The following is a 27,748-nucleotide window of genomic DNA, read 5'->3' as shown; positions in this document are numbered from 1 at the left end:
AGCCACCGAGTGAGCACCATGCTTCTTCTGACAAAACGCGTTACCGGCCTTCTGGTAGGACGAGCAATAACTTGGATCCGCTGCGATCTTCTTCAGTCCCGAGAGTTCGGTGCTGTTGTGGGTCACCCGTGCCGGTGCACCCCGACATAGGATGAGATTGCCACAGCCGTCGATGCACTTGGACAATCTCCCGAAAACGAGCTCTGCCTCAGGGTAACACCTCCAAGCTGGCGCTTCCTCCGCCTCGGACCCGATATCGTGACGGGCCAGCCACAGTCCGTAACAGTGTTCTTGCTGTGTCCCGTCCCTACAGGCCGCATCCATCGCCTCTTGACAGGCTTTGTCCATCGCTTTCTGTTGAGCCGTGAGCTGTTGCAGAGCTACTGTCTCACCATGTCGTAGACACTGTGGTGGGTTTATGTCTGTTGCGACACAGATATCTCCAGCGTCCTCACATGGTTGTACTGCCTCGAAGGCAGCAGCCATGTCAGGGTGTTGAACGATGTACACCGTGTACTTGGGAATCTCTCCTGAAACCCGACAAAAAGAACACGCGCTCTCATTAGCGTGGTAGATTGAGGCGTTTTGGCCTCCGTAGGACGCAAGTTGTTTGCAGTCTTTACCTGAGGGGATTCCGCCGACACATGGTTTGGGGCCTCCGCAGTTGTCGGCACAGTAGCTGTGACTGTCGAAAGCCATGTCCTCCTGAGTCACAAATAAATACCGTCAAGCGCTCCCAACTGACCAGCTGAGCGGCTGACCCACAGGGCGATAGCTTCAGAAGCCGGCAACGTAGAAGCAGCTACGGTTCACATGGTCTCCGCATACAGTACCGAGGCCAGCCTACCAGTTGTATGCACATCCACCGTTCAAGGTGATGGTCGTATCTCGCCGCTGTGCCATGCTCCTTGAAGTTACAAAGCGCGTCCGCCGCCTGCTGATACGCCGGACAGACTGTCCCTTTTCTTCGGCGGATCCATTCTTTCAGGTCCGGCACAGCGGCATTTTCAGTCGTCGAGGCATCTGTCGCCCCCAGGCACTTCATTATATTCCCGCAGTCGTCTACACAGCCCACCTCCCTCTTAGTTCGACCCAGTTGCGCCCCGATGTAGCAACGCCAACTCTCGGGTTCCCCCCCGGGGCCTGGTCCGTACCGGCCCACCACCGGATCTTCAGTGCAGAAGTTCTTCTGATCTGTGTAACAGAGTTTACGAAACTGTTTTCTGCAGTAGGAATCCACTTCTTGCTGCAAGAGGGATACTGTTGCTGAACGCACACACACTCGGCAGTGCACACGGAGATGCGCCACGGCTTCGCGCCGCTCCTCACGCCCCCAAGTCTGTTGGGCGTGACATCTCTGACACTGACAGGCAAGGCTTACGACGGCTTTCAGCATCGGCGCCTGGTGAGAGACCAGGGTTGCCACTGGCCCCCTCCGACACTGGAAGCTCATTGTGCTCGTCCGCGGGCAACTCAGTGGGCACAAAGTGGATCTCGCTGTCCTCGTGTCCCCTGGACGCCGTAACAGGTGACCCGATCGAGTCGACTGGCGTGCCCGAACGCACCGACGGAGCCGCGGGAACTGCCGCAACAGAGAACGTTTCCTGAGAGGGCCATCCTCCTACAGCCACAAGCATAAAGAACAATGCGCTACTGATCAAGGCGAAGGGAGACGTAGAGCCGAAGCTGAAAGCCCGCGACATTATGTATCACTGTGACAGAGACACACGTAGACACAACTGTTCAGAGCCGCACCCGGGTCGCCCCCTCTAGACTTCCGAAACTTCGTAATCTGAACACAGAACCACCTTAGACCTAAGAAATTTTCCTGCAATGAGAAAAAACACTTAGTGGTCCCGTATCTTTTTTTGAAAGTGGCTGGCGTCCAACTCTTGGTCAGCCAGCGGCGCAGGGGGACAGACCAGGGAGACACGTCGATGCAGCCCGCACACGACCGCGGGTGACGACGGCCAGTACTGCCACGATTTCGGAGTTTCAAAGGTCCATGCAGCAGACACTTTATGGCCCCTAAGCGTACCTGCCTGGGGTTGGATCGTTCTTCAGGCTAAGTTCACGGTAGCGTGGCGGCAGGACCAGGACAGCAGCTGCATGGATCCCCCGAGAAAGCACGCACCCGGACCCACAAAACAGCCCGACTCGGGAAGCGCAGACCCTGAGGCGATGGCGACCGAACGGAGTATCGTATTTCGGTTAGACCGAAAAGTGATCAAACGTAGGGCGGATCTGTTCGAAGACCACCCTGGACAGCAAGGGCAGCAGCAGGTAGATCGATCGACGACATCGCTGCTTCGCAATTTCTAGTTCTCTTTGAATGCGTGGGTTCGTTATATTTGATCACCATGGGGGCGCCCGAGATAGCCGACTGTGTTCGATCGCCCCAGTGCGTTGGCGGTCTGTGCTTTTCAAATAGGGCTACTTTCTCGGTCCGCGTGCGTGCTATCCCGGGGACTCCACACAGACCCACTCCTGGAGCCAGCGGCTGCGAAAGGGCTACGGAAAGAACAAGCGACCAGCCTTGCCATTGTCACTAGAAAATGGCGGTGCCCTGTTGCTGCAGGGTTGCCGGTTGCCCGGAAAGAGGAAATAGAAGAGTTCGACGACTGTGCCCGAGTGGTGCGCATAAAACCGCAGCGCCATTTGGCGCACGCGGGCAGGAGGGTGCAGACTGCGCCCAATTTTCTGGTGCCCGTATGGCGACAAAGGTTGACCGCCCTTCACGTCTTCGTAACGCTCCAGCCAGGGCGTCTTACCACCCCTAGCACTCTCTGGTTTGGACGCCTTACAAATGTAAGAGAACTCACCGTTCTACACACGCGTCACCTTCGCGCCGTCTTCGGCGGTCTCCGGCATCTACGTTTTATGTGGGCTGTTCTGATCTGCACGTCATACGTCGTCCTCTCTGGTTGCGGGCTCGTCTCTCACCCTACACACGGAGCCTTGCTTTTACGACCCAGCCCAGCCGGCGAAAGAAAACAGCAACATCCTGCTAGTCGCGCGCTACCCTTACCAGTCTCCACAGCGCACCCCCTCTTTGGTTACGTGCGGTGTGGCGCTGGAAGGCGCCCGCCTGCTGTATTGCCCCCAGGGCCAGGTGAGTGCTTCCGTTGAGTGCTTCCATTGCTACGCGTAGTTGACTAGCGGCAACCCCCGGTATCGCCCCCAGGGCCAGGTGAGTGCTTCCGTTGAGTGCTTCCATTGCTACGCGGAGTTGACTAGCGGCAATCCCCGATTATTGGAGTCCACTGAAACACACTCAGCCCGGCGTCAATATCCGCAGTACTAGCCGTGTCCGGGCCCAACAACGACCACACTCGTGCCGCCCCCCCTCCTCCGGTAGCCTCGCGCTAAGGGAGTTTTCTTTTGCTTCACAAGTTAGCCCACAAAAAAACACCAGCACGGCACTCTCGAAGGTCGAGTTCTGTCAGAAAAGCGTCAATTCCTGTGTAGTACCGTTCCGTGTCAGGCCAAAAGTGGATCTAAGGACCTGCTCGACTGTCTCTCGCTCACAGCTTGCACACTTCCTGCCCCTCCTCGATACTCCTTCCTCCATGTCTCATCCGACTTTGTCCAGGTGCTAAGGCGCCTGTTCAAACATTTGCTGTGGTGCTGGAAAGTGTCCTCTCTTGGTACGCAGGCATTGCTAGGGGGACGACCTGCGCTATAAAAAATACTGCGGGAGTTTGACCCTCGCATACGGATTTGGTCTCGACACAGAACACCACGCCGGGTTCTGAACTGTTGGCTCGCAGGATTCGCCCTCGCCGCAGGGACTCGCAACGGTCAAAACGGTGGTCTCCAGCTCGTCATCCGCCCCCGAGAACCGCTGTCGCACCACTTCACCTGAAGTTCACAGACAGCACACTCAAACTGCCAAGGCCGGTGCTCCAACCCCCTACATGACGACTGCTGCTACACTGCTTCAGAATACCTGTAACAGGTAGTTACCTCGGATGCCTCCCGCACAGAAAGCAAAACCGCCGCAATTGTCAACACACCCCACCCACACCGTCACCGGCAGCTCATCCTGTTTACAGCACACAGGTCACAAAAGAATCTTTCGATTGCCGACGTGGCCTTTCATGTATCTGGAGCGGTCAGCCGACCGAGGCCGACTACCAACCTGGCCGCGCAATCTTACCTTATGAATTCAGGACCACTTGTACGTCTCGACGCTTTGTCTTGCCACCCACTCCATAGAACCGTGCTTCTTTCCGCAATAGTCGTTCCCTGCCTTCTGTGCTGGAGGACAGAAGGTCTCATCGCCAGCTACGTCGGCCAGTCCCGGCAACTCAAGTACACCCTCTGAGCTGCTCTCGGGAGCTCCACGACAGGGTATCTCCTTGCTGCAACCGTCCGTGCATGTAGACACTTTGCGGAAGTCGAGAGCCTCTTCGCTATAGCACCTCCAGTGGAGTTCACTCTCATCTTCCGCCGCTCCAACGTCCTTCCGAGCTAGCCACAGTTTGAAGCAGTCTGTTGCAAAAGTCCCCAGCCTGCAGCGTTGATCCACCTCCTTCTGACACATATGGTCCATTTCAGCCTGTTGCTTGCTCAATTGCTGTACGGCTATTGCTTGGTGTTTTCTTTCGCAAAGGGGGGGATTCTTGGTTGAGGGAATACAAAGGTGCTCTGCGTCGCACGGCTGAATGGCTGCCAGGGCTTCGTCTAGTTTGTCCTTTTCGTCAACTGGTATCCCTCGCTGTTCCCCTGTACATCCACAAACACACTAGCCTGCCTTTCGGTTCCATCCCCGGCTTACTCTTTGAGCATCCCACGGCTCCACCGCTGCCGGCCTAGACACACATACATGGCCTGCTTCCAACATGTCGTACACGCGCTCACCTTCGTGTGGACCACCAACGCACTTCGTCCTAGCTCCACAGTTATCGAAGCAGTTGCCTGACTGCTCGTATAAGAGATCCCTCTGAATCGCACCACAGCAAATGCTCACACAAAGCCACCCACCCATCTGCAGACAACCTTTCCTGCCCGACGTCCTATGTCTAGTTCACATCTTCCAACTTTCAGTGTGAAGTAGGATACCAAGCTCCAACGCAGATCACGTAGCTCTACGAGAGAGCCCTGCTTCTTATCTCCCGACAGTATAGCACAACCGAAACTGTGGGGATACTTCTCCGCAGGCCTGTCCACGGACAGTTTTTCAAAACTTACGATGTCGTAGCACATCCACGCTTGACTCTTCTCATCGTATCTCGCTATGTGCCCCTTCTTTTTGAACTTGCACAAAGCGTCTGCCGACTGTTGAAACGGGCTGCAGTACTCCCACTTTTGTTTCTCCATGAACTGGACAAGCTCTTGCATTGTTGTATGCACTGTGGTTTTCGGGTCAACCTTCCCCGCGCACGATATTGATCGTCCACAGTCGTCGACGCACTCCACATCTCGCTCGTCGCTCTCCAGCAAGCTTGCGTCGTAACAGCGCCAGGACCTCCCTTTTCCCTGGGCCTCGTTCCCGCGCCCGTACCGGGCCACTACTTTCTGAGAGCTGCAGTAGGTGTCGCCATGTACCTGTTCCTCACACAATATGCGGAACTGCTCTTGACAGAATGAATCGAGGTCGTCTTGTAAAGATGATACCAGCTGGGAATCGGCGAGAGCTCCGGATGGCTTCTCTGGCTTCTCTTCACCACCCGATGGCTTCTCTGGCTTCTCTTCACCACCCGATGGCTTCTCCGGCTTCTCTTCACCACCCGATGGCTTCTCCGGCTTCTCTTCACCCTCTTCACCACCCGATGGCTTCTCTTCACCCTCTTCCCCACCAGATGGCTTCTCTCTGGCTTCTCTTCACCCTCTTCACCACCCGATGGCTTCTCTTCATCCTCTTCACCACCCGCTGGCTTCTCTCCAGCCTCGTCGACCTCTTCCGCGGAGGGCCTCCCAACTACGTCGCTAGGTTTCTCAGGGACATCTTCCTCTTCTGTACTTGCCATTGGGGGCTGGTCCTCTGAACAAGCAACAGCACACGGGCCGCGTATCTGGAACAAGTGAGATGGAACTGCGTCCTTCATATCGAATGCTGCAAGCCAATAACTGCATCGGAACGACCACAGCTCCAGTGCGAAAGCCTTGCTTTGAAAAAAACTAAGCTTCCCTGTCATGCCAGAATTCCGCTGGTTCACTCACCCCCTAACGCATCTGGTTCCGAGGCTGGCTCGTCTTGCGCGGCACTTGATAGCGCCTCAGAAGCTAGCAGTAGAGCCACAAGGCTCACGCACACTACCCGTCTAGACAACATCAGTACCTAGTGGTGACAAGTACTTTAGCCCTGCAAAGAAAAAAGCGTAGAAGAATCACAATTCTATCTGTCCGACTGCTCCTACACAGAGCCCCCCCACCATCTAGCTGGCCCTTCCGCCGTCCCTAGCTTGTCTTCCGCCGTACTGCTACAGGGTAGCTTTGCCTTTCCGGTGTGTAGAATGGAAAAATCAGTTCTGTCTTCTCCTGTTATCCAGGAATATGAGCGGCTCACTTAGGATCTCACAGGTAGACCTGGAGTATCCCGCCGGTCGTTACGAAATGAGGCGACCTCGGACCTGTGTGCTGGTTTGAGACGAGTTCACGGTCATCTGTCGCTGGCTGGTTCACTGGGCGGTCGCACACTGCCAGCTCCTCAGCGGGTGAAGGGAGCGATGTCTTCTAGCAACGCCCCTGCTAACAGTCCAGCTGTCCAGTGGGTACGGTGTACTACCTTTTCGGGGACAGCGGCGTGAATTTAGCCGGATGAACTTGCACAGGATGCATAGCATGTGTCGTTTGCCGCGCGAGAGCTCCCGTGTCTAAGAATTTGCGTCCAGGGAGTGGACGGGTGTGGCGGACTCTTCCGCCTCCCGGACTGGGAAGGTCACTTAGTGCTCGCCTCCCTCTTCCAGCTGGGCGAGGGGCGCGAAGTCCTTCCTTACACGTTGAGCTGGCAATTTCGCTGTTACTTCTTGGCCATCACTGCGCGAGCGCCCGATCGCGTAGACGTGGCTTGAGTGGCTAGCGGCAGCTATGCCTCAGTTTGCTAGCTACCGAGGCGAAGGCATTTGGACTGCACATCAAAGTGTACCAAGAACTGTCCGCACGAGGTGGCGGACAGCTTTTGGTATTCGTACGTAGGCGCAGTCTACGAAGAAGGTGTCCTTGGCGTTCGTTGCGCCAGGAAAGCTGACGCACGTATCTTGTGGATGACTGGACAAGAAGGCACGCCAAAAATGTCGTACTCTACTTTGGCAAGCTGTGAGCCTCAGCCTTTATAAAATAGGGGCGGCAGAGTGCCCGTGCGCAGGATCTCAACAGCAGAGGCATGGTGCTGCGCGTCAGCAAAGAGGACTACACTCTTCGAGCACTAGTTGAGGACAAGCCGCGAGAAGCCCAGTCTGCAGCTGGCCAGCTCCGTGACTCGCACAGTGTCGGGGCGCTGGCCCTTGTCCGTTCCGTCCAACACCGCGGACTACCTGGAGAGTTACGCTTCTTCAAGGATGGCGCAGTACGGCGGTCAGTACGGCGGTTGCCACAGTGGCACCGCGGGAATGATATGCAGAAGGCGCGCAGTCAAACGAGGAGGCAACACCTTAGCCGAAACAGACGCAGCCGACGGGAAGCTCGTGAGCAGCGAAAGCGGAGATCTGAGATACCACGGCCAAGAGGAAGGCTTGGCCGCTCTGTCAGCGAAGGCGGGAGAGGGAGAAGCAGCGCCCTCTGTAGCGTGAGAGGCGAGTGGAGCCAGACTCTGGTAACGCTTGAACTCGCACCACTTCGGCGCTGGCGAGGCAGTCCTGGTAGGGCACTCCGACCGTTCATGTCGCCGTGGGCTGCACTCGGGAGAACGTCTATTCTGCTCGTGCACCGGTGAGCGAAGCGGCGACAGTTACATTACTCCGTTGCGCGGGATTGGGCATCTGACCGCCGCCTGCCCCTGACTGTTGTACGGCAGCAAGTATGGCTGTGCAGAGTTGCCCTGTGGAAGTAACAGTAAACAGAGATTGACCGCGTAAGCTTGGCGCCCTCAGATGGTCCGAGAGCAGGCCGCAGGCTGGCGCTGAAGAAAGCTGAAAGACTGGCGCGAAGAGGTGCAGTAGTGTTTCTCCGTGTGCACCTGGAAAAAGAAGCGGTGCCGTGATCCCCGTGTGATATGCCGTCAGTAGTTGTGGTCGCACGAGTGCGAAGTGTAACGCGCACTGCGGAAACTAGGGTGCGGGCAGAAGAGAATAGGGGACATCTCTGTGTAGTGGAGGCCTGTTGGAGAAGCGCGATGTCCGGCGCTCGGACCAAGTCGTTTTCCGGTGAAGTGACCGTGAGGCACAGCTGTCTCCGGTGGGTCGGACAGAATTATCTGTTGGACACGGTAGTCACACCCGGTCGACACCAGCTGGTTTGGGTGCCGGAAGTGGGATGCGGTGACTTTCGGCTGCTGTCAACTTCGTCCGCTTACTCTTGACCTTGCTCCCCGTGCCGTTATTCTGTTGTCCCGCTCGGTTGTGAAGGTGGCCAGTCGACCCAGGAGACGCTGAGCGGAAGGGGGCGTCCCGCCAGCTGCTCAGCTGTCACGGTGAGCTTGTTATTTGCCGGGAGGCATCTGGGGGGACAACCGCTCCTAGTTTTCAATCTGACGACAGCGCGGCACAACCGCGCAATACCATCAGCACCCTCACATGAGCACTCCTGAAAGCACGGCGGAATGCACTAGCGGACAGCCAGCGTGCGCACAGACTCGCTCGCCGGTCTCGAGTGCCGACGGAGTCAGCGAAGAGAGAAGTCGCGGAGGCAGCTCGGCTGCGGGCGAGGGTGGCAGAGCTCGTAAGGAAAGCACTAGCAATCGGCAAGAGAGTCCAGAGGTCAGCCTTCTCCGCGTGTACTAAACAGGGGGCCAGTAGGACCGTACCTATAGATGACAGCTACTATTTCACACAAAGCCGTTACTCCGTTGGGAGACTGAGCGGACTTACGTCCTAGCAGTCTGAAGCCGTAACCCTGGACCTTCCATTAGCCGTCTCGCCGAATGAAAGGTCCAGGAGCTCCGAAAGTACCTGCCGGGCCCATGTCACGCCGACGGGCTGCCGCTGCTGCCCGAAGATGGCCCCACGCTCCGGAAGAGGCTTTTGTTGTAACAGTTACAGCAACGCAAGCGAAGCCACCGCAATAAGATGCCGACAGCAGGCAGAATCGGACGCTCCGCTGGGGGACCTGTCTCCTCTGTGCATTCGTAAAACTTCTTCGCTCCCGTAGCGAGGGTGGAGGACCCTTACCGGACTCGATCGTCTTCTGCTAGCACTGAAGGAGCTAACGCATACAGCTAAATCAACAGAAAGAGCTGGACGACCAGGACTGGCTTTTAATTTGCGAGTTGCAGGCCCGCAACGAAGCCTATGTCCCAGTGCTCTAACCGTTGCTGCGTCAAAAAAGCGCCAGGGCGGCGATCCTTGTGATGCGGCCAAGGTCACAAGATCATCGGATCAAGGGGAGAAAGTGAGATACACGCAGAACCGGAAAACGTTGTCCGCGCAGCTGTTCAGCCAGCCGGTACTACCGCGTGTGATCGTGTGATCGTCGTTAGCAGATCTTGGGACAGGCAGTTCCGTTCCGTCCCCCGCGTAGCCTCTCCCGCCACCTGATAAACTGGGCAGACCACGCGCGCTTCCTTGTTTGTTTCTTACTGAGCTTCCGTATGATTCGAGATGTGAAACGTGACAGGTTGCAAACTCTACTTCCGCCTTTACAAACAAAATTTACTTGCGCCCTGCATGTGTGCATGCTGGCTGTGACGCGCGTGACTGCATGCGGCTGAAGAGAAAGAATCCCAGGGAAATCCAAGTGAACAACAGAGAGTAATTCATTTTCTCTTTCTCATGACAGGCTCATCTTCCCGTCTCAGACAACCGGCGTAGTTGGTCCGCTTGATTCCCTCCCATCCGTTTACTCGTCTTCCACGCCGGCAGCAAGCGCCGTATTCTGGGGCGAATCCGCTCTTCTAGATGGTCGTCGTCTCGGGTTCGGAGCCTTCTAGGCACGAGCTGTGTCGTTGAAGACCTTCGCTGGGGCGCATATTCCATCTGTTGCCTTCTCGGCCTTTGGCGATAAACTCACGCTGGCGAAGTGGGCCGTCGTGTCCAGGTTATCTTAGCCTCCGTGTGCTGCTACTCATCCGCCGTGTTCGTAACGTAGTGGTGTGTCCGGAGTGTCCGTGCTCTCAGGCTTACAACAACTTTCGCACCACTTAAGCAGCAGTGTCCCTGACGTAGCGTATTGACCTAACAAACCTCCCTCCTTTGGCGCAGCTTGGGATCATGCGCGTTGGCGGCGGCTTTCCGATCACACAGTCACGCCAGTCCTGTCCAACCTCAGACCCCGCCCGGTCACTCTATAAATCACACAGTCGCAAGGCTTGCACAAAATCTCCTGCGGCGTATTGCATCTCTTCAAGGCATCCATTATATGTGTCAGGAGCGATTCCGGCCACCGCGCCACAGATTTGATGACCGGGCTTTTGCTGGAAGGCGGAGGCAGCCGCTGCCGACCATCTCTCCGACACTGGGGGTGTCTTTTGGTCCTCCCAATTGTCCTCTCAAAATTCCTTTTTCTGGTTCTCGTTTTCTCGGAGGGCTCCCCAGTGCCCCCAAACGATATGTGGTGGTGGTTAAGGAGTCGATTCACGGCTTCTGGCTGAGGGCAGATCCTTCGTAGGCCGGCGTCCCCCGCCTGATTTCGCTCTACTAACTTCTTTAGCTTCTCTCCAGACTCCAGTAGAGCGAAGTGTCACTACCCCGTAGTGAGCTGCCGCCTTCTTGACGTTCACCAGCCAATCATAGTGCCCGCAAGGGGTGTCGGACATCTTTTTTCGTCGCTAGTAATAGCAGAAAACGAACATGGCTAATCACGCAGAAGATCAGGAACTGGAACTGGAAGCGTTAGAAGCTTTATTTACTCGAGAAGGAGAATATGAGAAACTGTCAAATTCCTCTTTCCGGCTTCGTCTTTGTCCCTTTCCTGATAAGGAAGAGACAAATCACGTCAGCATAGAGCTGTCTGTGGAGTTTCCTCCTGAGTATCCGGATACGGTACCTCACTGGAGTATCAGTGAAAGTAGGTGAACAAGATAAGTCTGTCATACAGGACAGACGCTCTTCTTTTGTCAGACTTCTTCACGTGTCTCCTAGACCTCCACTTGAGTTTACCTCACGTACAGCGCCGTGTTCTTAGGCTCCTGCTGTCTTTTGATTCACTCTCTCAGTCCAGCAATATCAAGTGTCGTAACCTCGATACTTTAACACCACTTCGGCACTCATGGTGATAAGACAACGATCAATGTTCTTCTGGTTCTTTTCTATAGTGTGCTTCTTGTCTCTGAATACAGCTGACTAGGAAGACGCGTGGTCTTCTCAACAGGAGGCGACTATTTGCCTCCTAGCTGCCTGTAAGGGAGCGATATTTTGACGGCTGGCTCAGAGACCGACAGTAACAGCGGGTCTGTCTGTCCTCCGAGAATGCCACCTCGGATGAGATGATAAGCTGTTAGCGCTTGCGCGTATCAGCTAACGGGCCAGGGTTCGTGTTATGGCTGCTGCGCTTCCCTGTTCACGGGTATATATCTATATACATATGTCGGCTCGATCTGATTGGGAAGACGTATGTTCCATCGTCATCTGATTGTTCTGAGACGTGAATTCGTGGTAAAGTGCCGCCACGAGAGGTCTCGAGTGACGTGGGCGCCTGTCCGGCGAAACCCCCATCGGTTACGCGGAGTATGTACACAGCGGTCTCCCTGGAGCAGTGTGAGTGTCTAGGGTGCTACTGGAAAAGGACTAGAAGTTTCTCAGTCACGCGGATGTCACCCTTGAGTTACATACATGCACTTTCAGACGTCTTGAGCAATGTGGCACTCGTGTTTCCTTTCTGCAGGCAAGGGTTTAGATAATGAAGCTCTGGATGAGTTGAAGATTGAAATCACAGAGTGTATTGAAAGAGAGGTTGGAGCTGCTATGATCTATACGGTTGCCGAGAGTATACAAGTGAGGGACGAATGCACATTGTTCCTTCATTCTGAAACTCTCGTGTACATCCACCGGGTCCCACTGCGCTCCACTTGGTCCTTATCAGTACAGTACTGCCTCTAGAAATCGCCGTTCATTCTTCGTCTTAGCAATGGAAAGACTTAACTCACAATAACCTCTGGCAGAACCGGTGACATTCTGCTTTGCTGTTTTCGTTTCTATGGACAGACGAAGCTGGATGGTAACTATATCCAGGCGCCCCTCTAAGCGCATGTGTGCTCTTGTCGTAGTTACGCTACTGTCTCTTCAATATATGCATGTTGTCTCGCGTCTACGCATATATATATATATATATGCCTCTACAGAAGAGGGGCACGACAGCGTTCTTCGCACCGACAGAAGTGTGTGGCATCTAGCTACACTGCGTCCCTCTCCCTCTGTGGGCTTTATACACACTTAGTATTTATTATGCGGACAGGGAGGGGTGGAATGACAGAGAAAGATGGGCCACCTGACATGCTGGGAGTTCGTCATGTCTTTAAGGGCGATGAACGAGCAACATACGGATAATCAAGTCCACTCAAGGCGAGATGTGAAGACTCAAGAATACGTGCCAGTCAGATCTGTCTGGGTTTCCCGGGACGCGAAGGGGTGACAAGACCAACTCTGTTGTCGCTCGTTTTGCGTCTGCAAATCTACAGTGTAGAGATAGAGAAGGAGAGGGAGCCGAGAAGACAGCCTCTCTCTATATACCTGTGTTATATATTGTGGTTGTTACAGGAATGGCTAAGGAAGCGTAACAAACCCCAGCAGTCTATGTATGACCAAATGATGAGCAGGGAGAATGGCGAAGACCAGGAGGAAGCGTCAGACGCGGAAGGAGAAGGAAAAGAAGAGGAGAAGCAGTACACCGGCTTAGGAGAGAAACAGCTCTGTGATGCTGCAGTAAGTCTCTTGTCCATGAACTGCATGGAGGCAGGTCTGCAGTTATACTGACAGACTCCTACGCTTCAGTGTTGATGCGAAAGTTCTTAAAACTCATAACGGTAGAAACAACACTCCAGAGTGATTGCTTAGTATCTGCCCAGCAACACGTGTATGTTTTAGAATGTTATCTCTCGAACGTTGCACGAGACCGAAGAGTTGATTTTCACAAGCACACAGCTTCCTTGGGACTGCAGACTTGGAGAGTGGACGGCTCTCTTGCTACCTCCGCACTCCCGTTCGACTTCGCCTAATCTTCTGCTGTGTATGCGCAAGTGGTTCCTGGGTCTCTAGTTCTCCCTGCGCTTCAGATGAATATGATAGTGTTCGTCTCTTTCATGCAACATATCCGCTGCGTCGCCGCTGAGGACTTCTTACCCTTTCCATGTTGAGTTGCTTTGCTGGTTTTCATCCATCCCAGGACCGCTGCACCAAGGAAGAGTTTGATCGATGGGCCGAGAAATTTCGCCAAGAAATGGTGGACAAAGGTATCTGGAAAGGAACGGCTATCTCAGGGAGTCGAAGGACAGTCCTGACTGGGAAACAGCTCTTCGAGGTTGATGCCTCCCTTGCAACAGCAGATACAAGCATTGAGGAAGGTGAAGACGACGAGGACACGAGCAGTAATGGAGGCGGGGGAGCTGCCCCTAGCGGAGGTAATTTCTTTTCTGACCAAGTACTCATTCAGTCTCGTGTATGCACGCGGTCCTCTACTTTGAGATATTGCTGCAGTTGATTACAGGGGCTTGTTGAAGTGACTGGGAACTGCAGCTGTCCGGTGCCTCTCAGTGGAGTCCTTGGTCACAGGAGGAGACAGTGGAGATTTGTGAGACGGTAGGGGAATACGTCGGGGAGGTGAGAGATTTTCAGTTAGGTCCTGGTGCGGGTGCTGCAGAGTGCTGAATGATAAGGAATGCTGTCCTATGACACACGTGTCGAAGATACGAAGAGTGGTTACACACACAAGGATGCGTGCGGGAACGTGCTGCGCTTGGATCGTAGTCTGTTTTGTCATGACACGTAGTAAAGAAGGCGTACAGCAGCAAGATAACCTTCCTGTGATACACATGGGGGGAGGCCCGGTCGGGGAAGTTCTGGAGTGTCTTTTTTGTCGATATCGCATGGAACGGCGCACGAATATCTTGCAGTCTTCAGTCGGGTGTCTTGGCCCGCTTTCGATAAGGGACGCGATTCCAATACTTGTTTCACCCTAAGCCCTGCTTCGGGAGTGTTACTTGGAATGCAGCGGTCTCTCGCGTATATCTGACTGTGTTGCTTGCGGTGTGCGCGCAGATAAACAAATGTTCTGGAAAGACGAAAGTCTTTTCGAAGGAGATGATGAAGAGATTCTTGTGGACTGAGGGCCCTCATGCCAGGAGTTGCCTAGCTTCGGTTTTTCTTATTCATCAGGCTCCGTGTATCCCACTGTACCACGTGCATGCGCGCGTAGTCTTCGAAGGGAATTGAACCCAGTAGCCGATGCTGCTGTATTATTCGCCTGCTCCAGCTCTTTCGGCACTTGGTATTGTCCTCTTTTCGGTGGTGCTCGGTTTTTTGCCTCTGTTTGTCTCTGTTCGCCAATTGCGCGCGGGTTCTGCCATTCAGGGGGACCGGCGACACTCCGAAAATTCGCGAGTGATCTGGCGTGATCTTTCCCTGGTTCTGCAGTTGTTTGTGCACGTGTAAAGTGCTATCCGGTGAGTTCCATCAGTCAGATGGATGTACGGGATGGGACCCTGTTTTTTCCTCACACGGATTGCTCACGTACCCTAGCTGCTTGGGCTGAGCTCAGTTGCACTGAAGAAGAGGTTCACAGGATTCGGCACCGGCTAGTGTTACGGTTCTAGGATTGAGCAGTTACCCGACCAAGGAGAGCCCTGGCCTATTCTTGGCCGAGATCCACCACCAGTTACATAACGCACGCCGCCCAAATCAAGCAGCTGTGGACTGTTAACGCCGTCTAGACAGTGGAGGGATGGCCTAGTTGGATTGAACGGAACGTACTTAGGAAAAAGTCACTGCGTCCGCGGAACATAGGGAACGCGTGGCTGTGGGATGAAGGATCGCTCTGCTGTGGGTGTGCTTGCTGGTGCCCCAGCTCTTCCTGTACTCTCTGCTTCAAGGGCCGTACTAGCGTGAACTCGGTTCACTGTCCCTCTCCACCCCCACAGGAGAGCACAAGTGGTTTCGTACACGCCAAACTAGTCAGCCGCCTAGTCGTCTTGCTGGTCGGCAATAATTCGAATCGATGTCAGAAATCGACCTTACGAGCGTCTGTAGGGGCGACACGCGATTGTGGTTCATCATAACAAAGCAACGTACAAATGGAGTCCTTTCACACTGGGAATAAGAAGACGCGAAAGGATACATTGTTTTCCACGCCTCTTCGCAAGTGCATGTGCGGGGCAGAATCATCCGAGAACGTGACGGTCAGCCACACGCGTTCCGGAATGCTAGTGTAGGCCATTGTCATCACATACGAATGTGCACTCCTAACAGCCCCAGCCATGGGAGATGTCCCACAAAAAATATACCGGTGCCCTCGGCGACAGGAAGAATAGTAAGAACATGTATACAGGCAGTCATTGCCCGACACATGCAGACGTTGTGGCGGAACGGACACGAATGTAAGCGCAGTAGGCAAGTGAAGACGCGAAGGTAACTGAACTGAACAAAACCCACACAGAAACATGGCCAGCTTACTACCCTGGCGTGGTCCGTCTGAAATCCTTCCCGTTTGGGATAAACATTTTCACTTGGCGGATGTCGACCCGCAGGCGGTAGTCGACCCAGTCGTACACGATCTTCTCGATTTTTTGCATATTATCCCCACGGCACTCATATTTGTTGCACCTCGCCTCCAGAACCCCCACAACTTGGACACAAGCTCCTCCAGGTGGAATTTTTGCCTGTAGCTGCGCGTACAGATCGGGTGCTGCAGTGGCGTCGGGGATCGCTGGCCTGGGGCCGCCTTCTGCCATCCTCCTTTGTTTGGCGCTATACCCTGTTTTGCTGGACCACTCGTCCACCCGGGGGGAACCAAACGTTTTCGCAGTCTCCTCTCTTTTACTCGAAGGGTGCGGAGCCTTTGCAGTGGACGAAGATGATCTTCCTCGAGTATGTGACTCTGACGGCTTGTCGCGAGGAACAACTCCTCCGCTTGGTCTAGCGGCTTCGGAATTGCTAACGGACTCGTAAGCCATGCTTGAAATCTCCCAGGGCTGGATCGCTTCCGTCATTTCGTCATCCACCGGGACACTATCGTTGTCGTCATCGTACTCATCCAGAATCCAAATATTCTCATCCGAGAAGTCCTCAGCATCTCCCGTAGAGAGCGGTGCCGTCTCGTGTGCGGTTGCAGCCGCCTCATCCTCCTTCCGTTCTGTGAGTATACTCGCTTCAACCTCGCCAACGACGGTTTCTGGAAAAAACAGTCGAAGCTCGTCAACGACTCGGCGGGCTTTCGGTATTTTCGAGTTTGACCACGAGGTTTTTGCACGATTCTCTTTTGTGTGTCGAGGAATTCCTGCTGCTTCCGTTAGTTTATCTATGACGCCGAACGCGTCTAGACTTGACCCGAAAGGCAAATTCGGGATATTGAAGCCCAGCGGGACAAATCCATCGGGGCACCAGATCTGAGAAAAAGGAACACAGAGAGCTTTTAGCAAGGGGTGATGATCCGCTTGCTCTGCCTTAGTGAAGTGCGTGCGCGGACTGCAGCCGACGCAACTAGGGGAATGGCCTTCACCGCAAGACATGTGTAGCAGGCGGCCGCGCCGAACCAACACACATGAAACGGCACGATAGCGGAGGAGTCTGCGACGGGCTGCGAAGAACAGCATGTTCACAAGCGGCTCCTACCGAGCCCCTCGGCACCGGATGGCATACACATGAATTTCACCTAGGGTGAGCCACTGCTGCTGTCAGGTAGGGGAGACAAGACGATGCCTTGAGATGCTGTCTGCAAAAGGTAGAGTAAGGTGCGCTTGGAGAGTGACCAGTACAGCAGGGGTTGCTGGGGCGGGCCCGCGAAGACTCCTCGCCTCCAAGAGATAGGGCGTACTAATGGAGATACGAGAGCGGTTAACGAGGCTGCATCGGTCAGCGGCACCGTTTTCGCTGGGCACTAACAGTTCATGATTGCTACCCACTGCCCCGATGGGTACACGTACTCTGCCCCTGTAGTACTCCACCGCGCCGCACTTCGCGTATTCCTGGTTAAGGATCGCGTACGGGTTGGTCTGCTCGCCGCCTAAGATAAAACCCTCTGGGCATGATACAGAGGGTCCCACTTGCTTCTTGCCCTCGCACGTGCCGAACTCTGACGCCGTGTATCCCAACGGGCAAGGCTTGCCGTCAAGCAGCTGAACAAAAAACGTTCGCTCGGTGATGGAGATGTAAGGTTGCTAGACAAGTGTTACTATCGGCGAGGATTGAGTGCAGTGTCTTTACTGCTTAGCCGAGGGAAAGGTAGAATATCAAACGCAAGATGGCGATGGAGAACAATCTGCCGCCTTGGAATTTTCATATGGCTATGAGTGCCCGTATCTACTTCAACTTTTGCTAGGCTGTCTGCTTCATTTCTTTATGGAATGCAGAAAAAAAAAACTCCAGCCGTCTCGCCGCTCCACGTAGTCGTTCTCTGCTTTCATGTGTAGAGTCCGTGGCCACCGACGAGTGGAAGGCACTACACCATCGGGAGACGCCCTTGGCGAGAAGCGTCTGCGTGGACATGCAGCAAAACCTCGTGGAGTTTTAGGCAAGCACCTCGGATCTCCACTGTCTATTATCGCTGACTGTCCATCCCTCTGTAGCCATCGAAGGCAACCAGCTTTAGTGAAACACCGCGAGAACGAGGAACTCTCGCTCCTCTTGAAATGCTCTTCCCTCGTACCCATTCCGTCCATGTGCACTTTGAACCTGACGTACTGTCAGTATCAAGCCCGTGCGCTTGCGACTCCTATGCGATGTCAGCTTACTGCGGCAGGTATGGAGTCCGACTGTGTGCACGTGAAGGCTCGGCCAACAGGTTCTCTCGTCTTTGATTTGCCTTTCTCCGAGTCCTGGTCAACGATATCAGAGAAATGGGGCTCGTATCCTCTCGGACACACCAGGGACGGACCTGTCTCCCTCTGAGTGTGACAAGGATTGGGCACAGGATGCGTTCAAACCGGACTGAACAGCGTGTCTCGTTCCGAAGTCACGCCTCCAGAGGTAACTAGCACCTTCTAGGACTTCGACAGCGAGTCTGTGCCGGCAGGTCTGCTTCACACAGTGTACCATAAACGTCTGCAGTGCAAAGGCATATGCGTGTTTGAGCAAACCGAAATGTTTGGGTTACACCTGTCCCAGGTGACTTTTTGTGGAACTCGCGAGGGCGTGTGGCCGGGCTGCGAACCGTCCTGGGAAACTCGGAGACTGTTAGTTGCACGGTGCGGTACCGGCACACAATCTCAGCAAGTAGGCTCGCTTACCGTTAATGCACATATTCCCGGAGACGAGACAACCATTTTTGATCTCAAGCCACGTCTTTTGAAGGATTTGTCTCCTGGACAAGTGGTCCAACCTGGCACCGCGACAATCGACAAGCAATGAGGACCGTACCCCAGCCATCCTGCTGGACAGCGCACTTCTGCATACGCCACAGCAAAGACTCCATAGTACGAGCAAGTTGAGAAGTCGTACCCTGAAGGCACTTCTCGCGGTAGCATGGCTGAAAGAAGTATGCTTTTTGCGACTGGCATTACTCAGGGCCCTCACTCTACTCTCGCCCTGGACACACACCAGGATCACTTAGAGCACCACACACGGCTGGGGGAGAATGGCCCAAGCACAGAATCGTTCAGCGGCGACTCTATGCGAAGCTTGGCGGGATTGGTGAATTCTTACGCAGATGTAAATTGGGCTTGGTGTGCGTGAGGCGGGAAGTGTGCATGGCCCTGTGTAGCACGGATGCCGGTGTGGCGTGCGACGGTCCCAGGAGCGTGTTGTTGCGAACAGGGCATCCACATCAAATGGCAGTCGCGTTGGACAAAGTCTCCCCTGGCGGGTCAACGGGATGCACTGTAGTCTCACCATGAGGATAAAGGTGTTCCGGCAGAATTGGCTCGGGCTGGAAACCGGTTCCGTTGACAGGAACGAGAGGATGTGGCATCTCGAGCTTCGTCTCCCGGAAGGAGTTTCTCGCAATGCCGAGTGGCATATCGTCTGTCAGATCTTCCGGAGACGGGTACCACCATGGACGGTAATCAGAGAGCTCCTCATCGGGACCGAGCTCCTCGGAGGCCTTCGTCTCCCCTGTTTCCTCCTCCTCCTCGAGCGCCTTCTCCCCTTCTCCAGTCTCTTCCAGCAGATCGAGAAATTCTCCATTTCTGTTCTGTAGCCTTGCCTCAATATGAAAGGTCTCATCATCGAATTCTTCGTCATCCTCATTATCCCTTCCCTTTCTCTTCGTCGCTATGTGGATGACAGTCTCGGAGCCTGGCCTTTTCCTTGAAGGAATCACGATCCTCCTCGTGCGGAGAAATCTCTGGAAAGGGTCTGCACGCTGTAGATCGCGGATTGCGGTGGTTTCTCCGAGCGGCACCGTCTGTCCTCTACTGGAACAGGGCGCTGCCGGAGATCCGCCAAGCTTGTCTAAGGTTTCCATTGCGGAATTTCCCTGGTGAAAGTGTGAGGTGTTGCCGCTGACTCGCGAGGTGTTAGCAGGGAACAACTCTGAATGACCCTCGGTTTCGTGAAGGCGGGCACTGAGCAAGTCCTTCTCCACGGACAAAACGCCCCTCTCTGACATGATTAACATGAGCATTGCAAGGGCGAATGTGGTACAGCTTCTGCGCTCGTACAGACTGGTGACACCGCGGACGGGCCGCGTACAGCGGGTATGGTGACCCGGCGATCCTGCTGTCAAGTGTAGGAACCGGAACATATTTAAAAGGCTGTCCGGGACAACTGGCCGGGCTGCCAGAACAAAGAGGGGGGGCCAGGCACTAATCATTGACAACAAATTGCATCACCGCTGAAGTTTCAGAACACAGCTCCAGGAGACAATGCACGTGCAAGTTTCGACTTTGTAACAAAAAATGCCCCCCGGTCGCGAGTCTCCATAGGTGGTATCAGGGGGCCCGGGATGTGCAAGCGCTGGCCCCCCACGTCGTGGACACAAATGCTCGCTAGACCCAACAGTTTTCGAAGACCTCAGACGGGCACCCCCCAAGTATATGAACGTCGTCATTTCATTATCTTAATCGTCAATCGCAGTATCGGTATTCGGAGCTGCTCGAGATTTTTCGTGTCCGAAGTTTCCAGACGATGCAATTCCTAAACGGCGCACTCATTGCCCTTCTCGCCTGCGGTAAGCCACCCCAATGAATAGCCTCTAGCGTGTGTATGAGATGTCTCTCGCGAGTGCCTCATGGATTCAAAGGGTTGTGCTTGAGTCCGGTGTTGAGCCGACCGATTCGACACGAGAGGTGGACGAAGCGGTGTATTTCACTAAGGCGTTCTTGGAATTTGTTTGCACAACAGGTGTTCTCGGCGTACACGCGTCGGTGCCCAGTTTCGCCTGGCCGCAACCTAACCTCTTGAAGAGCCGTGCTTCCTTGGCCCACAACACGAAGACAACAGGGGCCAAACCAATTTCTGATGTGGTCCCTGTTTCACGTGAGGAGTTTGTGCGCCTGTTGACAAGCACTCTGCAGCAGGAATTTCCGGACGATGACGGACTCGCGCAGCTCTTTGTGACCGTTGCACTGGAGCCTGCGCTCAAGCGCTCAGCGTCTGTGGCGTCATTGAAGAAACAAATCGGTGCTTTCATTGACCTCATGGGAGTCGATGAACTAGGCTACAGCGGCTCACGCCTGAGATCAGTCCTCGATATTTTCCAAGAGTTCCCGAGTTCTGATTAACGCGTCTTTGCTAGTTCCCCCATGCGCTCCTTTGGTAGTCAGGTGTACACACCTGTATTGAGTTAGGGCGAAGATACACAGTCATATGCCGTCCTCAAGCGGCTGTGAAGGCCTCAGGTGTGGTGCGGCCGCTGTTGTGTAGTATGCTTGAGTGATCTGAAACAGTGTGCGGAGGCTTTAGGAACGATACAATGCTAGTTTGTTTGAAACTTTCCTTGCAAATCGAATGTGACTTATTTCAAAGCCTGTAGAAGGTGACGGGTACAAGGCAGTTGCCTCTTCCTGTCGTATCTTTCAGCAGACACCGCGCAAGTCTTCTCAGATCTATCAAAGCACGGTAGTCGATGTTCATCGACTTCGCCCATGTCGCGTGTGGTGACCTAGTGCGCCGACGGAGACTGGTTGCTCCCGGGTTCACTTCTTTCCAACCATACTGCTTTGAACAGTGTTTTCCTAGCTCGGGACAGCGAAAAGGACGGGGTCAGTCTGCTACGGCTCCGTCATTCAGTTTAGCTTTTCCCTGCAAGCTAGCAGTTTCTGCCCACTTCCTAGCTGCGTGAAAGAACATCCTTCCATCACAGATCTTTTTCTTCGCCGCGGACGGGTTTTCATACTGTGTAAACCCTAGAAGAATCGCGGAGGATTCTAGTGCCGCAGTGTTCAGTACAGAAACCGTCTGGCCGGTTTTCAGGGGGCCCTGACCTCGGCACGTGACGTGCCTACTTTTCGCATGCCCTCTTCCCTACACTTCCCGCGGAAGGTTTCTCAACCCCCCTGGGACATAGGAGTCTTCCTCGATCGGACTCATCCCGACAGTTTGCTGGCGTAAAATGTCCATGCTACGAATCTGGTGAACTTTCTCATCTGAGCGGTTTGAAGGAGGAACAGAGGGTAGCGTTATTCTCTCGTCTGAATGGGCCGTCGGTTGTGAGCACGCTGGCGGTTTCGTGAGGCGTGAATGCTCTCGTACTTTTAGGGCACGCACATGAGAATTCTATTCGTTGACAAAGTTCTAGTGGCTTTTCACTCTACTTCCATCCCGGGTCCCGGTGTGTGCAGCCTGTGTTTCCCTCCCTTCTCATATACAGCATGTCGACCACCGACTCATCTGCGGGTCCTGCAGCCGTCCCAAGTTCCAATGGAGCGATAAACAGCGGAGATAAAGCAGATGCTGCTCCTTCTTCCCCCCCCGTGGCCTCGTCGTCTTCCGGTGGAACTTCAGGTGATTCGGTAGTCACTGTTGCACCCTCTCCCCCTGTGTCGAGTTCTTCAGCCATCGCGCGGAAGCGTCTTGCCATGGAACGGTCAGCGTGGAGACGAGACCACCCGCCAGGTTTCTCAGCTAAATATGCTCCAATGCCGGATGGAAAGGGCCAAGATATAATGCGGTGGCAGTGCAAAATCCCGGGGAAAAAGGTATTCTGTTCACACACAGATGCTTCCTGCTCCTCTGGCTGCGCGTTATCACCTATGCCTAGGGTGTACGTAGGAGTTACTTGTAGACCCTGTCTCTCCTGGAACTGTATAGGTCCACGTTCTTGTGAGCTGTTTAGTTGGTTTTCTTACGGCAGTGTAACTCCAGTTCATTTCCAGTACATGCAGAATGCAGCGCATCTTTACCATGAATTCTCCACATGATCAGTCCGGTGCAGTTTTTCTTCTTCTCCAGAGCATGACCATGCTAGATCAAGTCATTCTATCCTCGTCCGAGGTTGTTTTCGTCTAGCTTTGTATTCCTGTTGTTCTTCCCGACTACTACTCTATGAGAAGGTCATGCCAGGCCCAACGAAGTGGTACGGGTATACATATATCTACGTGCAGGCATGCAGACGATGAGGACCCTGTCCCTTCTTTTTCCTATCTGTATAGCTCCCTGCGCGCGGGTTGTTTTTTTGGCTTTTTTCACTATCCAGGGAAGCATCTGGGAAGGAGGAGAATATGTGCTGTATATGGACTTCACTGAGGACTACCCGAGCAAACCTCCAAAGTGTAGATTCACTCCGGTACTTTTCCATCCCAATATCTATCCCTCTGGGACGGTCTGCCTTTCCATTTTGAACGAAGACGAAGACTGGAAGCCTTCTATCACAATCAAGCAAATTCTTCTTGGAATTCAAGTAAGTCAACTCATCATAGTTTGCTGCATTCCTATCGCAGGACCAGCCCGACATATGCTTCAAGTAGATACAGAGGCGTCGTCTTCCGCGCCCCCCGGGAGAAAAGCAGGGAGAAGACCCTTCACACGTCGTGTCCCCCTTGCTCTTCCCTTCTAGTGAAGCTACTCACGTAGTGCGTTCACTTTGGTCGGACAGACTTTGCACGCATTGCTCCATATCATCCATGATAAAGAAAGCGTCGTCTTGCAGTTGTGAATGTTTGCTTGATGCTGATGATCCAGGATCTCCTTGATCACCCTAACCCAAATTCTCCAGCTCAGGCTGAGCCATATATGCTTTACCAACAAAACAGAGAAGAGTATATTCGCCGAGTCAAGCAGCAGGCATTGAGTATGCGGCCTCGAGACTAACTACATTCCGGTCATGGCCGCTATGGGGAGTCTACCAGGGTGTTCAACTGGATGTATTCTGAAGAAAGAGAAACAACGGGTTCCGACATGAGATACCCACTCTTCTCAACATGCCAAGATCTGCTGTCTCTCTGTCTGAGTAGTTGTAGTATTAGTAGTAATCGTAGGAAACTTCTTGCTGACTTCCCTTCGATTCAAGAAGACGATCAAGGCTGGTGTGTCCTCCCGGGCATAATCACAAGAGAAGAAAGAAAGCTAATAAGACGGCGAAGTGAAGGAAAACAAACTTCAGATGCTCGTCATTCATCGCCATTGAGCGAATGTTCTGTCTGAATATAACAGGTTGCTAGGCCACTGGGAGCGCCCTAGAGTGTCTTTCAAGACCGTCCTGGGGGTGCTTATCATCGTGATAGACGTACATGCATGCCATAGGTGATGTGCAATCGAAAGATGTCTAGTAAGTAAAAATGACGGATTGGACCTTCCTGTGACGTGTGGCAAACTCCGCCAGATGATCCTGGGAAAGTTTTGGTGCGTGCAAGGTCTTTTGGGGGTGACGGACGAGACATCTGTCCGGCTTTGTTTGATCAAGTTTTCACTGAAGACAGACCGACGCATAGGGGCGGTTCCTTTAAGAGGTGGTATGGGGTGGTGTTAGCATCCAGTATCGAAGAAGCAAACTCCTCCCTTTTCTGTGTGCAGCTTGTACGATAGACGTCTCTTCAAGTTCTTTTCTTCGGTCCGTCGGTTCTTCCCTTGGTTGAAGCTTTCACTTAGTCTCTTGTCGACAATACCCATTCGCAGTCCGCAGGTAGGCGACAGAGAGACCTTTCCTTCACATTTCAGGTACACTAAGGGTGTAGGCACACTGTGCCTGGTGATCCATAACCGCCAGTCCGTCGTTGAACGTACAGTTCTCGTGCAATGAGGTACGTAAGCAGGAGACCTGGGAACTGGCGTGTGACGGCAGAAGTGTCTTCTGACAGACTTTCAGTGGTTAGTTTGCGGTCCGACAATCCTTGGGGAAGCGTCGCTGTCGCCCGTGTCCATGCTGTGACGAAAAGAAGCCGTGTGAAGGATTACTATCTTTAGATGGCCGTACTGACCAAGCTTCCTAGGGATACAGACCTACGTTGAAGGGCCAAAAGAAGGCACTCTTGTCATATCTCTTGTTTGACATTCCCCCTCTCTCCTCAAAACTCCGGCGGATGCAAGCGGCCACCGGAGGCTCGCCACCCTAACTGACAGCTAGATCGCTATGAAAGAACTCATTACCATCTCTCTTTTTCCTGGTACGTCCGTTCAACAACGTGGTCCTGAACGTGGAGCTGTCTTTGACAGCAGAAGGATTGATTTCAGCAGCCATTTGTGCGGGGAGGCGTCTCCCTCAATCACCTTTCTCTGGAGATGCTCACCCTTTCTTGTGGATTAGCTTTAGATCCCAGAAAGTCAGACCCAACCGGTAACGACGGCTTCTTAGCTGCATCGTCTCTCGTCCCTCAAAAAAAAGACGGAAGAAATCTACTCTGCCGTAGGTTTTTTTCTGGTGCTCGAAGCTTCTCAGACTGCACAATCAATGGCGATCTATCTCTTTGTCTATAACCTATGGACCTCTACCAGAGTTCGTTTCTTCTCCGTCGACGAATGCTCAGGCTTTAGGGTGAGATACACGTCAAAAGGGAGCCTAACAGCATTGGGTCTCTCAAAACGAACAAGAAAGGTCCGGCGATCTGTAATTCCTTCCTTGTATATAGCCGGAGAGAGACCAGCTGAATCAGACAAGCGTGCGCTGGTTGACTGAGTTGATTCTGTTGCATCTACAACCCGTTAGCGGGTTCCCCTACGGAAGCGTCTGTGTTGACACAACCGTCATGACAGTGGCCCAACCACATCTGTCCTGTTATCACTGCTTGATCCGAAGGTACATGTACCAATAGCGACTTTTCCGTTGATAGGCCTTCTAGGTTCCACACGTGCTTCAGCTTACGAGGAGACAAACGAAGAAACTGACGACAAACAAACCGAGTTTCCCACTTGAAGGCAAATCAGCGAAGACATCGTTGTGTGTGCGTAAAGAAGGCGAATTGGATGTTGTCCCTCGGGACACATCCTCCGTCGGTTTGGTGTCCATACGGTGAAAAACTTTGACTGTACATACACTTGAGAAAAGGAGGAGACTCCGAACATACACCCAGTTCCTCATACAACCGCGACTGTGCATCTTGACGGTATATTTCAGGCATCCGTACCGTACAGAACGCACGAGGATGGTATAGCGCTTCTACGCGAGATACAAACGCCGAGGCAGCAAGCTTCTGAACTCATTCAGAGTTGATACGTTATCAATACACCCGGACGGCACGTGAGAGCCAACATACACACCTAGATGCATGCACTCCTTGTATGTCAACCATAGGCACCACAAATCAAGAAAAAAGAAGATCCGAACGAGTATACGAGAGGGAGGGTTTCCTCCTGAAAGCTCGAGAGATTTTGAAGCAAGGCTGAAGTCATCATTCTCGCTCTCGCAGAAGACCCGCCATGTCCCGCACATTCTGATCCTCCAGTGAAAATAACATGAAGACGACGTAGTACAGAAGGGACACATACATACACAGGAAAACAAAAGCTTTAGTACGACGAAAAACGGGAGCGCACCGTGGGTGTCTCCCTTCTCTGCTCTGCCTAGTGTACAAACACCTGACAAGGCGGGTGCTTCTGGTGTATTCAAGTTGAACACGCCGTCTCTCCAAGAAACAAAGAGACTCACGCTCCCTTCCCCCGGTCAACAGCAGGATCTGGGAGAGAGGAGGGTATCACGAACTACGCTTGTAATGAAGATAGATCGCTGTCCACCAAGAAAACGACTCCGGACGTCTCTACCACAATCCGTCTATCTACCTATATACGAAGTGACGTATATACCTCCACTTCGTGTCGCTCTCTGCTGTCTTTGAGGTATCCCTTTGTCTAGACTAGACCTAGTACACGCAAGGAGAGACCTTTCAGCTGTATACTCAGGTTGAGATACGTCTTCAATACGATCACCTCTCGTACAACATGCATGTTCACGCATGTATCTCATATGCTTTCTTTGACTGCTTTGAAGAAGCTTCTCACAAGCAAATTTTCGCTAAGACTCGAAGGAAAACTGGAGCAAGAGAAGACAGACGCACTATCAGCACAGCAACCTAGCCTTCTTCAACGCATCAACACTTATCAGCAGTCTTGATAATTACAAGGTCAAGGGGATTGCCCTGTCCTATTGCCGAGGATGAGAATCCTCTCTCCCTCTGCATACACTTCCCTCTCTCCCGCTCCACACTTCACTTCTTCTTGGGGATGAAGAAGAACAACAAGACTAAATAAGGCGAGGCGATGGAAGAACAGAAAAAGGAAGAAGTGAAACGTATGTACGAGTGTTTGTCAATCTCGTGTCTACACTTGCTTCTATCCACGCTTGTTCAGTTGATCTTGAATGGCCTTCCATCCAACAGAAAATACCATGCCCTGCACCAAAAATCCAAAGCAAACATACAACAGGCAGACATCTCCGAAAACGCACAGAATCTATCTATCTCAACCACACCTCCCCCAATTATCTATCTATCTATCTATCTATCTCTTTGTTCTACCTAGTAGGGGGTGATAGTAGCAGATACATAAATAGGAGACGGCTTGGCCAGAAACAGTAGATCCTGTTTGTCTTCCATGTTCTCGCGGCAAGCCCTCAATCTGACTGCATAGAATCAACAGACTACCAATCCCGTACGTAGGGGAGTAAAAACTCGCTCTCCTACCTAGGAAAAACTTTAGACAGACTGGAGAAGATAAAGCAGATTCTCTCTTTCTCTCTGCAAAAGAGAGTTTTGATCTAGCGTTCCGGAGTAAAAGAAAAGAGACGATAAAGACAGCGCAGCGCAACTGACCTGAAGACCATTGGTTAGGATACGAGTGCCCAGGCCACGGAAGAATAGCCCAGTCACTCCATCCTTATTAACAACTTCACGCAGTGTCTGTAGATATGTCAACGGCTCCTAAGAAACAGACAAACAAACAGGAGAAAAAAAAGGAGAAGGTAAAAGTACGGTATGTACGTGAAGATGTAGGAGAGATAAAAGAAAACAGTAGGGCATGAGCCAAGGACTTGTCATGGAAGAAGAGAAGAAATACACCCTACCTCGAACTACGATACTCTTCTCTTAAAACAATCACAGCTCCACGTACAGACAGAGACATTCGGACCGATCGTGCATCTATCTATCTATCTATCTATCCATCCTTAATCTATCTATCTATCCATCCTTAATCTACCTATC

General features: G+C 53.0%; 8 protein-coding genes across 8 annotated transcripts in view; 3 read left to right on the top strand and 5 right to left on the bottom strand.

Moving 5' to 3' along the window:
- Positions 1-393: 393 nt before the first annotated feature.
- Positions 394-1,045, bottom strand: CSUI_004365 (microneme protein; the record flags this gene model as incomplete). Its single annotated transcript, XM_068064557.1, has 3 exons — positions 394-530; positions 624-705; positions 848-1,045. Coding segments are annotated over 3 exons (417 nt in total), but the record flags the coding sequence as incomplete, so codon positions are not given.
- A 2,074-nt stretch (positions 1,046-3,119) lies between these two features.
- Positions 3,120-6,755, bottom strand: CSUI_004364 (microneme protein). Its single transcript, XM_068064556.1, has 7 exons — positions 6,731-6,755; positions 6,166-6,307; positions 5,194-5,986; positions 4,864-4,945; positions 4,160-4,728; positions 3,967-4,045; positions 3,120-3,861 (listed from the first exon to the last, which is right to left on the bottom strand). Exons 3-5 carry the CDS (start codon positions 5,341-5,343, stop codon positions 4,169-4,171), a joined length of 792 nt encoding a protein of 263 aa, XP_067923474.1. The 5' UTR covers positions 5,344-5,986; positions 6,166-6,307; positions 6,731-6,755; the 3' UTR covers positions 3,120-3,861; positions 3,967-4,045; positions 4,160-4,168.
- A 212-nt stretch (positions 6,756-6,967) lies between these two features.
- Positions 6,968-9,667, bottom strand: CSUI_004363 (uncharacterized protein). The gene has a single exon (XM_068064555.1). It carries the CDS (start codon positions 7,822-7,824, stop codon positions 7,576-7,578), a length of 249 nt encoding a protein of 82 aa, XP_067923473.1. The 5' UTR covers positions 7,825-9,667; the 3' UTR covers positions 6,968-7,575.
- A 188-nt stretch (positions 9,668-9,855) lies between these two features.
- CSUI_004362 (rwd domain-containing protein) lies at positions 9,856-14,515 on the top strand. Its single transcript, XM_068064554.1, has 5 exons — positions 9,856-11,103; positions 11,920-12,029; positions 12,792-12,956; positions 13,417-13,651; positions 14,289-14,515. The coding sequence occupies exons 1-5, from the start codon at positions 10,887-10,889 to the stop codon at positions 14,354-14,356; spliced, it is 795 nt and encodes a 264-aa protein (XP_067923472.1). The 5' UTR covers positions 9,856-10,886; the 3' UTR covers positions 14,357-14,515.
- Positions 14,516-15,697: 1,182 nt separating this feature from the next.
- On the bottom strand, positions 15,698-19,992 carry CSUI_004361 (uncharacterized protein; the record flags this gene model as incomplete). Its single annotated transcript, XM_068064553.1, has 6 exons — positions 15,698-16,630; positions 16,994-17,359; positions 17,975-18,127; positions 18,470-18,627; positions 19,071-19,955; positions 19,986-19,992. The coding sequence occupies 6 exons, from the start codon at positions 19,990-19,992 to the stop codon at positions 15,698-15,700; spliced, it is 2,502 nt and encodes an 833-aa protein (XP_067923471.1).
- A 574-nt stretch (positions 19,993-20,566) lies between these two features.
- On the top strand, positions 20,567-20,902 carry CSUI_004360 (uncharacterized protein; the record flags this gene model as incomplete). Its single annotated transcript, XM_068064552.1, has 1 exon — positions 20,567-20,902. A coding segment is annotated over one exon (336 nt), but the record flags the coding sequence as incomplete, so codon positions are not given.
- An 801-nt stretch (positions 20,903-21,703) lies between these two features.
- CSUI_004359 (ubiquitin-conjugating enzyme) lies at positions 21,704-23,948 on the top strand. The gene is made up of 3 exons (XM_068064551.1): positions 21,704-22,318; positions 22,816-23,019; positions 23,301-23,948. The coding sequence occupies exons 1-3, from the start codon at positions 21,992-21,994 to the stop codon at positions 23,427-23,429; spliced, it is 660 nt and encodes a 219-aa protein (XP_067923469.1). The 5' UTR covers positions 21,704-21,991; the 3' UTR covers positions 23,430-23,948.
- A 1,841-nt stretch (positions 23,949-25,789) lies between these two features.
- The window catches only part of CSUI_004358 (mc family transporter), a 7,658-nt gene continuing 5,699 nt past the window's right edge, over positions 25,790-27,748 (bottom strand). The window contains exons 6-7 of the mRNA XM_068064550.1: positions 27,359-27,466; positions 25,790-26,939 (exon numbers count right to left, since the gene is read on the bottom strand). Coding sequence (XP_067923468.1) covers positions 26,880-26,939; positions 27,359-27,466 — 168 coding nt within the window. The 3' untranslated portion in view covers positions 25,790-26,879. The remainder of the gene's footprint in view (positions 26,940-27,358; positions 27,467-27,748) is intronic.

Source organism: Cystoisospora suis (assembly GCF_002600585.1).
Source record: "Cystoisospora suis strain Wien I chromosome Unknown contig_2019, whole genome shotgun sequence".
NCBI lineage: Eukaryota > Apicomplexa > Conoidasida > Eucoccidiorida > Sarcocystidae > Cystoisospora > Cystoisospora suis.
Note: the sequence above shows the minus strand (reverse complement) of the source record. Positions and strands in the feature narration are given on the sequence as shown.